The sequence below is a fragment of the Triplophysa rosa genome, linkage group LG7 (genome assembly GCF_024868665.1).
Source record: "Triplophysa rosa linkage group LG7, Trosa_1v2, whole genome shotgun sequence".
NCBI classification, from domain to species: domain Eukaryota; kingdom Metazoa; phylum Chordata; class Actinopteri; order Cypriniformes; family Nemacheilidae; genus Triplophysa; species Triplophysa rosa.
In genome coordinates, this window is record NC_079896.1 from 18400082 (window position 1) to 18413982 (window position 13901).

Genomic DNA, 13901 nt, shown 5'->3' on the forward strand with positions numbered 1-13901 from the left:
ATATACTGTAAGTTTGTTGTGGAGAAAGAGCTCTTATTCCTGACTTTCTTTATATATTAACCACGCATTAAATGCTGAAATATAAAAAAAATCCCTGTGACACAGATAAACATAACAAGACCAACGATGTAAAAATCTGCAAATGGTCCGAGCGGGACTCGAACCAGATAAAGACGCAACATGCGACTGCGAGCAAACCGAGCTAACCTGTAGACTAACAGCAACGACTCGTCTTGCTTCTAATTCTGTCATCATTTACGCACCCGCATTTACACATTGCTTCCTGGAACATACTGCATTAGTTATATGTTTTTCTTTTCAGCTGGTTTTTCTTTCATTTCTTTCCATTTTTGTTTTCCACAAAGTTAAGCTGGATATGGATTTGAGGTGACACTACGGTCAGACGGTTTCATCGCGTGCCAGACCCCCAGTTAACTTAAGTGAACAGCGCCCTTGGAAATTGTACTGGATGCTCCGAGCCTCCGACTTGCCGTAGAGCTCGCAAACCCAGAAGAGGAGGGGCTATGTATATTAGCTAATAAGTTTGCATTTTGAGTGACGTGTGACGTTAACTTAACGTCGATCGGCGTGCGGCGTTATTTTAACGCGTGGCGGCGTATGACGTTAATTTAGCGCCAGGCGGCGCTTAATTAACGCCTGGCGGCGTTAAGAAATCGGCGTTTTAATATTAATACGGCGATCAAAAGCACGCGAATTGTGAACCTGTTGGCTTTCCATACTAGTAGAGCAACAGCTGTATTCTCTTTCATTATATCAACAACATAATAAGCATAAAGGCAACATATAGCAGGAGGGCACTTGCTGATCACTTAACATTTAACAACAACTTTAAAATACACATTTAATTGAACAATACATTTTCTGTTTAAATCATTTCTTACTTCAAACGTCACAGTGGGTATGAGGGACTTTCTGTGTCCTCCATCATATCCAACTGATTCAAACACAGCACTCTTAATCTGTAAATAAAACAGGGGATGTTAGTCTACAACAAAAATAAAGGCTACAATAAGAAGTCAGTTTCTGTATAGTGTCGTGCTTTGTGTGAAAACATGAATACAGTAAAGTTATACCTTGTCTTCAATTGAACATATAAGCTTAGTCAGCTGCTCAAGTCTAAAAGCCACAGACTGATTTGCATCAACAGAAAGCTGGAACAGATGAAAAAGGTAACTGGTACTTTATTTTGATAGCCTATATTAGATATTTTACAAACTATATGTAACTTTGCAACTTCTCATCAACTACCAATCAGTAGAGGAGTGGCGGCTGGTCAATAGAGGGTGCAGGGGCACTACGCCACCAAATTATCCAGAGAAGAAGACTGTTAAACATAAGTTCAACATATATAGTAAATTGCAAAATAATTTTAAAATAACAGATTTATTCACACTATATTCACGTGGTAGTTGTGTTAGCATTCATCAAAAGTATTATTTAAAATTGTATTTGGTTAATTGCTGTCCCAGACAGCGCAGGTATGTCTGTAATATTCCTGATAAAGATCTGGATATCTGGAAAACATCTGCTGTGTAAAAACATCTGCTAAACATCTTAGAATGAGCAGTTTTACAGCCATTCTAAATCATAGACATCTTAGAGACATCTTAGAGACATCTAGATGTCTATATGACATCTGACAGGAGACGTCTCCGAGACGTATTGCAGATGAGCAAACTATGTTTTGCAGATGTATTGCAGATATAAATGCAGATATCAAATAGATTTATGCTATCAGGGTGACAATACATTCTACGTGCGGGGCACCGGACGAATTAGTTTTTATGTAGGTACACAAACTTTTGGCAGGCAAGTTAAAGCAAGTTTTTCTTACAAACAGTTTGTCTTACAAGTGGTACTATATTAAGCTTAGATAAATAGAAGGTTAGATATAGACAGGCTAGTGTTTAGAAGTTTGACAGATATAACGTTAGGCACAAAGCAGCTCATAAGTGGACATATATAGGGAACTATGAAAACGCGGACGGTTTGCTGTATAACGTAAAATGGCACAGAATCTGGCAAATGTTATTTCTTAACCAGAAAGTAGGTCTGAACAGCTAAAAAAATCTAATTGTGTTATGAATAACGTTAGATATATTCAGACATGTTTTAAATATGTTATCTGCTTGTTTTGCGTGTCTGAGTGAAAGAGTGTTGCGGTTGCGTGTACTGCACGCGTAAAACAAAAGAAAATGTAATGGTAAGAGGTACTGGTTTATTAACATATTTGTACATTATACCATATTTGACAGATTTTTCCTTGTATATGGCTCAAAGTTTCTCACTTTCAAGTGAATACTATAGCATACTGAGGTATTTTTCATGTGGGCAAATATACTAGCATTGTAAGTACTCAATTACTTTTGCCCAGGCCCGGCCAGATATGAAATTCAACCCCTGCCACTGCATAATAAATAGGCTACTATCTAACTACATGTTGACAAGGTGTTTGGTTCAGCCAAAATCAATCACACAGCAGTCCTTATGCTTGCTGCAGTGTTGCCACCCCATAAATAATTTTCTAGTTCTGCAAGTTGGACCGATGGGGAATAGAAAGAGATTCAGTAGTACAAAGTCACAGGAGAGTAAGAATGAAAGGTCAAGAAGTAAGTCAATGTCTATACTCTTTGGCTCTGCCCCTTAACCTTTAACTGAGAAGCCCCTGGATCCAGAGTAACCATCTTTATCACAACAAAAGTCCAAAACATGCTGCCCATATTGTTGTAATAATTTGCACTTCCTGTATCAATGCACAAACTTTACCAAGCTTACTCAAGAGAAAAGGAAAGAGTGGATAAAATCTAACAATCGCTGTTGGAGATTTCAACATCAAGCTGCTTAGTGCCACCCGAGATTAAGCTGCACCATATGTAAAGGCAACATGTTCAAGCCCTGCATGAGGTGAAAGTCAAGCCAGCACAAAAACCAGGTACAGAGACAACTTGTGGTCTGGTTAACGTTACTTTGGCTGACATTCTTTATGTTGACAGTAGAGCTGGGATCAGCCAAGTGTTGCTAAAAGTCAGTAAAGTGCTCTTACGAAATGGTGATCACACACTAGAGACATATGCCATCTTGGATGACGGCTCTGAGAAAACGATTCTCCTGCAGGAAGTAACAAAATTACAACTACTCATGTTACTGTAATTAAGTCATTTTTTTGGATACTTGTACTTTTATGAGTGTATTTTTAAGACTGCAATTATACTTGTACTTCATTACAAATTAAGCTAATGCTTCTACTTCGCTACTTATAAAATCACACTCTTTACTGAGTACAATTTGAATTAATATTCAAACCTTTTGACAGGAATTTTAGTAGCTAATAAAGATATCCGACTGTAAACGGACCAATAGATTTTGGACCGAAAAGGCGCACGCTGTGGAGAGATTTGTAGAGCTGATAACAAGCTCAGCCAAATGGTTAGGTTAGGAAAAGCAACATTAAATACAGTGAAAATTAAATACAGAGAACCACCGGATTGATGTTCATTAACTGCCGCTTGTGCCATCCAAGATGTAGATGACATTGTTTCTAAAGTAGAACAGTAAAGAAAATCTTTATCTGAAATCGCGAGCTTTGGTAATTCATACAACACAAGTGCTGTGTGATTAAAAGATCACAAAGCAGACACAGGCAACACAAACGCAATCCCTACACCTTCTTAATGTCTTATGAAGTGAATCACAAGATTTATAAGAAACTGAAAATCTGGAGGAGTGGAGACACTCGCTAGAAGGTGCCAATCATCCCTTCCTCATTTACACATACCATAAGAACCTCCAATATCTTTGTGTAGCTAAACGCTTAAACCCCTGTCAAGCACACTGGGCAATGTTCTTCACCAGCTTCACTTTCACCATCTCATACCGCCCTGGCTACAAGAATTCCCGAGCCGATGCTTTGTCGTGTTTGTTCGGTCCTCCCCAAGAAGAACCTATATCAGAACCCATCATCCCTGAAGCCCTTTTCATCTGTCCCATTGAATGGAGTTATGATAATATCACAAACTCTGATATTATCCCGGTGCCCAACCGTCCCTGGTCACACCTTGGGGTGGACTTCATAAAAAGATCTACCTCCATCAGCCGATAATACTTGCATATTTGTTGTGGTCGATCGATTCTCTAAATCATTTTGTCTGATCCCCCTTAAAGGCTTACCCTCTGCCCTGGAGACAGCGGAACTACTATTCCAACACCTGTTCCATTACTTCGGTATCCCCGAAGACGTCATCTCGGACCGGGGACCACAGTTCCTCTCCAGGGTGTGGAAGACGTTCCTGACCCTCCTCGGTTTGACCGTCAGTCTGTCCTCGGGTACCACCAGCAATACAACGGACAAAAAGAACGCAAAATCCAGGAGGTAGGAAGATTCCTGAGCACGTTCTGCCATGACCACCAGGAGACCTGGTGCCAGTACCTCAGTTGGGCCGAGTACGCTCAGAACTCTCTTTGTCAACCCGCCACTGGACTCACACCATTCCAATGCGTGTATCTTGGATGGGGGAACCGTCGGAGGTACCCACCATCAACCACCACTGGTTCCAGGAGAGCAAGATGGTCTGGGACTTAATAATTCCAAAATAATATAGAGAAAACAACCACAGCTCTTTACTAAAAGCTTTGCCTGTTAAGAAAACTAATCAATTGTTTTGCAGTTACTGCCTGTCAGTTGAGTTTGTGACAAAACATTTTGTAGTGTTTACATATTGTTTATTACAGCATAATATAATTCATTAAAATAGAAGTTTCATTTGTTTCATAAAGTACAAGTTTATTTTAATGCCTACATTTTTTGCATTTTGTGTTTTTAAGGTGAATAATGACTATTTTTCCCTATATATTTCATCATTGGGGATTTCTTTTTAAAAAGTCTAAAAATTTCGTCTCGTTCTCGTGAACCCAGTCTCGTCTCGTGGGATAAGTGTCTCGTCACACCCTTAGTTTTGGAACAATCTGAGAATAATAAATGATAACAGAATTTTTATTTTTGGATGAACTATCCCTTCAACCCTATACCCAACCCTAATTTTAACCTAGTTAGTTGACATGTAGTTGCAAAGTTACTTAAAGTCAGTATAATGTCTAAAGTGGACTTTCCAAATAGTGTCACAAAACAAACTAAACAAAAACAAATAGAAGTTAACAAAAAGAACATGACATACAACATGTTTAAATGAAAACATGAAACATTTCTTCTCAAAATTTTTTAGTTGTCTATCATTTAACTTACTTGATTCCTTAGTCTTCCAGAGCCAGGTGATAGAGGCTGATCCAGAACTTTCTGCAGTGCCTCGAGACTTGGAAGTGTGCGAGAAATTTCACTACAAAAAGTATCAATATCAATTTCAAAGTGCAAATTGTATTGGTAAAAAAAGGTGCTTATACCAAAACAAAGATATCCCGTTTTTGACAAACAGCAATATTTCTAGTCACAGTATACCATGTTTTTTAGCTCTGACCTGTTCAGGTTTTTGCAGATACTTAGTGTGAGCTTTTTAAAGTGAGGCAGAGTAGGGTTTCCATTTTGCACCTGTTCGGCATCCAGACACACAGATGTGCAGAAATAATCCTGGATGGACTTCTGATGATCCTCGGTGAGACTGGATATCAAACACCATTGTTAACAGACCAGAAAAATGCTAGATGGTAAAATTACTTGAACAACAGAGATAATTAAATATATGTCAGGGTCATCATCAGAAGGGTCAACCGGAAATGCCTTCCTGGTGGGGCCAATTAAATGCTCCTTTCCACTGCAGGGTGGATTGGGCCTGGAATTCAACCTTATTTAATCTTGGGCACCTTGAATTCAGCATCACCCAAAAAATATACGTACATCACAGAAATACAACATTCTAAACGTTATGGTTCAAGCTAACTTAATTAGTAAAATGCCAGTGTCTTCATAGTATTAAATGATAAGAAAATGTACAACGGTTATTTTACAGTATGACAGATGAATTTCATTGTACTTTGATAAGTCGATTTGCTGCAGTCGCTGGAGATACATGTCTGAGAATGAGGCCTGTGTGGTCTCTGCTCCTCTTTCCATTCCTCTGCATGGGTCACCATGACCGTCTTTACCTTCATTACTTGTGAAGTTTCTGGGTGGAAGCTGAGGAGGCAAACTGATTGGCTCTATGGAAAAGGATAATAAAATAACTACTGTATTACAACAACAACACAACCAAAGAGTCTCTTTCAAAAATGCAGTTTTCCTTACATTTACTGTTATACTGTATATTACACTTAAAGGAATAGTTCACCCAAAATGGTCTGCATTGACTTGACCATAGTTATTTTTATTCCTACTATGGAAAGTCAATGGTGATCATTCGGGTGAACCACTCCTTTAAGTACAGTGAGGTTCAAAAGGTCTAGGATTTGAAATTGAATGAAAACCTGCAAGTAGACTGAATACTTTTGAAGAATCTATTTAATCTCTAGCTCAAATGGTATGAGCATTGTGTTTGTAGCACTGGTGTTGTCCTAGGGAACATACATGCTGATCAAATGTAATGGTTGAATGTACCGTAGGTAATTTCTTCCAAAATGCATAAATGTACAGTAAATGTAAACCCTGCTGGAAAAGTCAACATAAGCTAGTTACTGCATTTTGAGTCATGGACTTACTAGCACATAATCATATGTATCATATGCACATAAAAAGTACTTTTTCCGTATAAATAACATGCCAAATACAAACATAAACTCATGCTGTAGATACGCAGCACTGGAGATGTGGGTAGGACAGACGCGGAGAGATGGACATTTATTATTTATTTTTCGCCACTTCACGACACTCAAACACATTCATGTTCATTTTAATAACTCAAATTCACCAGTTTTGTTCTGGTGAAGTACCACCAAAAGTTAGGATGCCCATGGACGAATTATATTATAATTTACTCACCTGATTCCTCTTCTGGCTCTTCCTCTTTCTGCACAGCATACTGAAGGTGTGTCACCAGACCCATGTTTTCCTTATGATATGCCTCCACCAGGTCTGGCAGTGCAGAGAAGAAGCGAATAGGCACACCCTCAGATGCCTACAAGGAAAAGAAACACGATCAGGTTAACAAGAAATCAACGACCTTAGATGTAGCTTTGCAAAACAACTAAACCTTAATATCTTAAATCTTAAAACTTCACTACATTTTGCATGTTCCTTGCTTGTCAAAAACCAACAGTTTTTACATGGTTTGCTTTAAACATATACTGCCTGTCACTTTTATGAGCCACTTTTTTCAAAGGATGTTGTAGTCCCTCTAAGCTTCACAGTATGTCACCTGATCTGACTTAGGTTTTGATGCAGCTTAGCACATTTTGACTAACCTAAATGCCACAATTAAGACATGTTAAATTGTCAAACATGTAAAATGCTGACAAAATTATGAATGACTGGTAATTGGATGCATTCTTTGATTAAAAGTGGCACAAAGTATCAAAAGGCACAGGATCTACGGAGAAAATACAAATATAGACTTTGTCCTTTATTTACAAACCAAAATCTTCTGAATGTTACATTTGTTTTAGTGCCTCTGATTTTTGAATGAAAGATCACAAATCATACTTTTGGGTATGGTTCAAAGTAAATAAAATGTCAGCGTTTAAAACATCTTAGCTTGTCTTATTACAAAATGTCAGACAGACAAGAGGCCACAGACATTATTTTAATATGCACCTCCCACATTCTCTTAGATGTTTTAAAATCTGTGGTTTACGGTGAGCACAAACATTTAGCTTAGTTTATTAGTTTGTTTTATTAGATTGCAAGACATTCACTAATACTTTACATTCACGACAAGTTTTAAGAGGAACCCTGTGGCTTGCTCAACACCCAAGCTGATGGATAATTTAATACAGAGGCTGTGCTGCAATGCATACTTGAAAGAGGAAGAACTGTGGTAGAGACATTGTGGGGCATTTTCCAACTCTACAGTTTAGTTTTAGTGCAGGTTATTTCTAAATGTCAGTCGAGAAAGAACTCCAGTGGTTCAGATTAATTATATAAAGCGACCAGGATACGTTTTGTGCACAAACAAAAAAAATACAGACTATATTCAACTATATTCCTGACATCCATGTAAGTTTCCAACACGCGTTCACAGTGCATCCGGGGTCAGCAACACACGCATAAGTCGTCCAGTGTTGACCATGGATGCTCTCGTGAACGCGCGTTGGAAACTAACACGGATGTCAGGAAATTGTGAATATAGTCCGTATTTTTGTTTGCTTGCGCACAAAACGCATCCTTGTTGTTTTATATAATTAAAATAATGTTTATACTGTGGAGCATCAGCTTGCCTTCTAGTTTGTCTTGTGTACTAACTGTTTCTCTTTTTAAGCATAAATACTACGTTTCATCGAGCAACCTTGGTAAATCTGAATTACTCTTCATGACCGGTGAGTTATGGCTTCTACTCCTATTATTGTTACTTGCACCTCATGTCATACGTTTAGATTAGCCTTCTCTGTCAGCGGCAAAGGTTTTACATGTGATAAATGCAGGGAAATAGTTAGGCTGACAGAGAAGATCTCAGAATTAGAGTCTCGCATACAATCTTTATTTGAGGATAAGAGTGTAAGGGCCATAGAAAACACTTTGGATGCGAGTAACGTTAGCGTGCACAGTCCGGTTCCGGTTGAAGATCCCCGCAGCAGAAAAACTTTGTGACTGTGAGACGGCGTAGTCGCAGGTCAAAACATCACTCAACCGTTCCGATTACAGTCTCGAACAAGTTTTGCTCCACTCAGTGGCACCAGCCACCATAGGCCAATGTTTACCGGCATCTGACATCACGCCTAACATCAAAACAAATTTAAACGTGCTGGCTAAAGGTAATCGTAAATTCAGTAAGATTGTTATTCATGTTGGCACAAACGATGTTCGACTCTGTCAATCGGAGATCACAAAAGATAATATTAAAGAGCTGTGTGAGCTCGCAAGCATGTCAGACACTGTAACAGTGTTTCCCCTACCATTCCCATTAGGGCGGAGCCCCGACCTTCCAACGGCACCAGCCACACCCCTTGAAGGTCAAGTTCATTTTGTTTTCTTTATAGCGCCAGATCACAAGAGAAGAGAAGAGCATTTAAGGTTACCTTTCCTACAGAACAAGTCTATACCTTGTTCTTTTATTAAACAAACTAAATAGCATTATGGTATTTATCTTATTTACACGGCGGCATGTCATTTCTGTCTCTATGTTTACAATTCTCCTCTGCTCTCCGTATCCAGTTCCGCCCCGATGCGCGCGCACACAGACACGTGCACGCACATACACAGGTATAAGCATACTCCCACCAGCGGACAAAGGCTGCATCCAAATACCCCCACTTGCGGTCTTGGCCACTTAAGAGCGCGTGTACGCGACAGGAAGTAAGAGTCCAAGTCTGTCCAATGTCTTAAAAACGTCAAAGTGCAGTGCCCTTAACACACACTAAACCCACACTATCTTGAATACCGCTTCCAAGCGGTATTCAGGGCTAAGTGTATCCCATCATGCATCACGTTCTGGATATAAATCATGAGACTTCTTGCTCGGGTCTCGCGAGATGTTGCGGAAAGTTGTCCAGTGTAAGTTATACAACTACTTTTTAAGGTTAGGCTATATCTTTATTTATTCTACTGTATGTTTGGCTAACACATGTTTTTCTTTTGTTTTTTTTGGGTACAGCTGCTTTAATACAATACAAATAAAGCACTATAAAAATAAATCTGACTTGACTTGACTATATAATTAGATATGACATATAGTTTTGTAGTAAAACGTAGTGTTGCACATTTTATTGGTGAAAGCTCCAGAGTTATGTATTTTGTAAAACCCTTTTTATCACATAATAAGAAACACCACGTTACATGTTTGCACTTGCTAAGTGTGTCCCAACGGGTTAGAAATACGACATGCTCACTTGGGATCTCAGCCCACTAGAACGCTTGGGCCAAAAAAGGAAATACGTCATGAAAGTAGTCAAGTGGTCAAGCGCAAAGACCGCAAGTGGGGGTATTTGGACGCAGCCTGAGAGTGCGTGTCGGAAAGTATGTGGAGTCAACCACCTGAAAAGCAAGCAGATAAAAATATTTGCTTTTTTAAATGCTCCCAGTGTGAAAATGGCAACATTCGCTCTCCTGCTCTGAGTCTAAGTACAGAAAAGACACACGCCCTGCCCCCGACAACAACAACAGTCCTGTCCAGTCACCACCGGATGACAGGTTTTCAGCTTGGCTTTGTTCCATCCGCACCGCGAGACAGAATGAACCATTCAAAACATCAGACTATTTCTGTAGTTTAAATTGAGCAGCGCGTGCTGTCAACGTTACTGAGATGCAGTGTTGGGCAGTAAGGCGTTACTGTAGTTTTTACTTTTTTTGTAAACGAGTAATTTAACGCGTTATAATCTCTAAAATAGTAATTAGATTATAGTTCCAAGCCCAGGTAACTATACGTTACAGCTGCGTTACATCGTTGCCGTTGTGTCGTTTTATCATTTAAATTGTAAAAAGCGAAATAGCTTTTTCAAAGTCTGGATGCCTGCCTGTCGAACCCGCGACGTCATCAAACTGAAACGCGCCTGTGCGGAAAGTACTACCAAAGCCACTCCATGGAAAGCCTGCCACCTTAAACTAAAAACTCGTAACGGCCGATGCTATCGCTATCGCCGCGCGGAACGCAGGCAAGGAGACTAGACACCGGATATGATTGGATGAGGTGCCTCTCGTGATCGATGTTAGCCTTTATGCTCCAATTGTAAGTATTACAGACCCATACATCTCCCTATCACAAGACAATCTTTGGTACTACCAGCGAAAACAAACTCAGCATAGAGAGGGAAACGTATGCGTTCTGTAGCTGGAAATACAATCATTATTTTGAGTTTATTTCTGTCAAAGGCAAGAACATTGTTGTGCGTTGTCGGTCATGTGGAGGTAAGCGAAACCCCCTCTCCCGTGAAAAACAACCTGAAACGGCAGTACAGCACGGTTAAACTTCTGGAGAAAGTAACGTCACCGGGCACGGAGAGCAATGAATCAACTTCTACTGTCGAGTACCAGGGTGCTATTAGCAACATGTTATTTTTGTCAGACTAGTTTTTGCTGTTATATTTGTTAAATGATTAAGAAATCATCATAGACATATGCAGAAGCACTAGTTAAGATATAACGTTACAAGTTATAAGAAACTAAGGAGAGACTTTTTACAGTATGGAGTATGCAGGTTTAGAAATACTAGTTAACATATGAAAAAATGTTTTAAGTTAAAATGTCACAGAGTTTAATTATTGTTATTATTATTTATGACAGGCTTTAGTATGGAATAAGCATAAAGAATGTATTAAAATAATTAAAGACGAGATAGAGTAGAGTATGCATGTTGTGTATTTGACACAAATGTTTTTGTAAGGATGTAATCTGTTTTTGCTATGTTAATGTTCTAGTGAAATGTCTACAAAAATGTACATTAAAGTGACGCCACTAGGTGGTGGTGTATGTTCAATGGGGGCTAAGCTTTACGATATACAGAAGAAGCGTCCCCTGTCACAGGATATATTTGAATGAATCGTGTACGAAGTTTGGTATGCACGTGCTCTATGGAATTTAAATGGACCCAAAACTCACGCGCATGGAATCCGCGCGCGCACGCGCTATGCAAACGCGCATAATGATAACCACGCGCGGAAAGCTGCTCCGCGAAGGCGCATTTAAACTCCGCGAGCGAGCAGAACAGTATCCGCAAGCGGAAAAGAATCCTCGCGCAGGCGCATTTCTGCTCCGCGAGCAAAAACTCAGTCCGCGAGCAGAGGCTTTGACGAGCGCGCGCGCGATTCTCTCTATGCTCTCGCAACTGCTCAACACTTGCTCGCTCGTTGAGTTGACTTCTGAGACTTTGGAGGCGGGACAATGGCAGACTTATCTGATCCTTTGATTGGTCACTTTTAACATGCACTCACCTACAGTCTCCGACATGTATCTTACCCGTTGTACAGACGTCTTAATTTGGCATAACACGATACTTTTTTCCGTTTTAAAACTTGGGTTACAGTGTTATGTATGCCCTTGGCTTTGGATTTACATATTTGGCATCTTGACAGGAAGTTAGAAATAAATAGTTTGGTATGTGTATTCATAATTGCTTTGTATTGTTAATATTTTCATGAAATTGTTATAAAATGAGAATTAATAAAAGGCTACAACAGTAAAAATCAAAGCACAAGTTATTATAAATTACAATATGATGTACTCTCTAAAATTTAATTTAAATAATTTATTTGTTTTGCTTTATTTGTTTTGAAAATATTAAAACGGGCTATGCCAGTAAACAGATATTAGATAACTCAAATTTAATGACTACAGGAGACATTTAATTATATTATTATAGTATGTTTTAAATAGGTCATACATGACATGTAAGTTTAACTGCTATATTATATAGCATAATTTTTGTTGACAGATGTAAGAAATCAAAATGTCACTTGTTAAAACACGAACACATAGCTAAGGCAAGGTAATACACTAATCATTCGGTAGTAAGACATGTAATCTGTAGGTGACTGCATGTAGGTGAGTGCATGTTAAAAGTTACCAATCAAATGCGCGGAGACCTCATTTGATTGGTAACTTTTAACATGCATTGTCCCGCCTCCAAAGTCTCAGAAGTCAACTCAACGAGCGAGCAAGTGTTGAGCAGTTGCGAGAGCATAGAGAGAATCGCGCGCGCGCTCGTCAAAGCCTCTGCTCGCGGACTGAGTTTTTGCTCGCGGAGCAGAAATGCGCCCGCGCGAGGGTTCTTTTCCGCTTGCGGATACTGTTCTGCTCGCTCGCGGAGTTTAAATGCGCCCTCGCGGAGCAGCTTTCCGCGCGTGGTTATCATTATGCGCGTTTGCATAACTCGTACGCGCTTAAGTTTTGGGTCCATTTAAATTCCATAGTGCTCCTTCTTCCTTGGTCAGCAGAACAAAAAGGCGTAAATCTACACTGTGTGATGTTTCTTCTGTTCGAAGCAGAATACATGACAGTTTTGGCGACGAGGCTGGGATTGTGTCATTTTTTGCAGCGGGTAGCTCTCGTCATGACCAACTAAAAAGGAGAAAAAAGAAAAAAAAGGCGAGCGACGGCCAGTATTTTTATCCGTGGTAGGCCCGAAAAATTTGCGTTGCTAAAGGACTTGGTAGCGCAAAACAAGGTGAGCGACACAGATTTCGCGGTCCTCTTAAAGGCCTTGAGAGACTTTTATATCCCGAAAAAGAATGTTTTGGTGGAAAGATTCGGGTTCAGAAACCGCCGTCAGCAAGCTGGGGAGTTTTTTGGAGACTATATTGTGTGCTTAAAGCAGTGGTCACCAACCCTGCTCCTGGAGATCGACCGTCCTGAAGATTTCAGCTCTAACCCCAATCAAACACACCTGAACTATCTAATCAAGGTGTTCAGGTTTGCTTGATAATTACAGACAGGTGTGCTGAAGCAGGGTTGGAGCTGCAATCTGCAGGACGGTCGATCTCCAGGAACAGGGTTGGTGACCGCTGGCTTAAAGTAGGCATGATGACAAAATTTTCAAACACCCCTAAACTCAAAATAGATCACATGACTAGACAGAGCTGAAAATACCCTTTATGACGACACCTGAATTGTGAAAATCAGTTGAGGATTGCGAAAGTTATGATATTTATAATAACGGGGAATATATTAAAATAGTATACATTAACTACAATAGAAGTCATGTGACCGAAAATGCTTATTCACAAATTTTTGCTTGTAACTTACTCATTTTATCAGATATTTGCATGAAATTTGAATAGAAGGTAGAATTTTGTTAGTTCTTTCAAATGAAATCATGAAAATTTACTGTTTTAGCTGGAATGGGCTAAATAGA

General features: G+C 39.5%; 1 protein-coding gene across 5 annotated transcripts in view; it reads right to left on the bottom strand.

Moving 5' to 3' along the window:
* inpp5d (inositol polyphosphate-5-phosphatase D) overlaps positions 1-13901 on the bottom strand; it is a 129716-nt gene that overhangs the window by 67797 nt on the left and 48018 nt on the right. For 4 of the 5 annotated variants that reach the window (XM_057337946.1, XM_057337943.1, XM_057337941.1 and 1 more), the window contains 6 exons: positions 6944-7079; positions 6003-6168; positions 5490-5630; positions 5261-5351; positions 1095-1172; positions 903-980 (listed from right to left, as the gene is read on the bottom strand). In XM_057337946.1, the coding sequence (XP_057193929.1) occupies positions 903-980; positions 1095-1172; positions 5261-5351; positions 5490-5630; positions 6003-6168; positions 6944-7079 (690 nt within the window). Of the gene's footprint in view, positions 1-902; positions 981-1094; positions 1173-5260; positions 5352-5489; positions 5631-6002; positions 6169-6943; positions 7080-9012; positions 9149-13901 lie in introns of those variants that run through there. The other variant, XM_057337945.1, reaches the window with a different exon arrangement.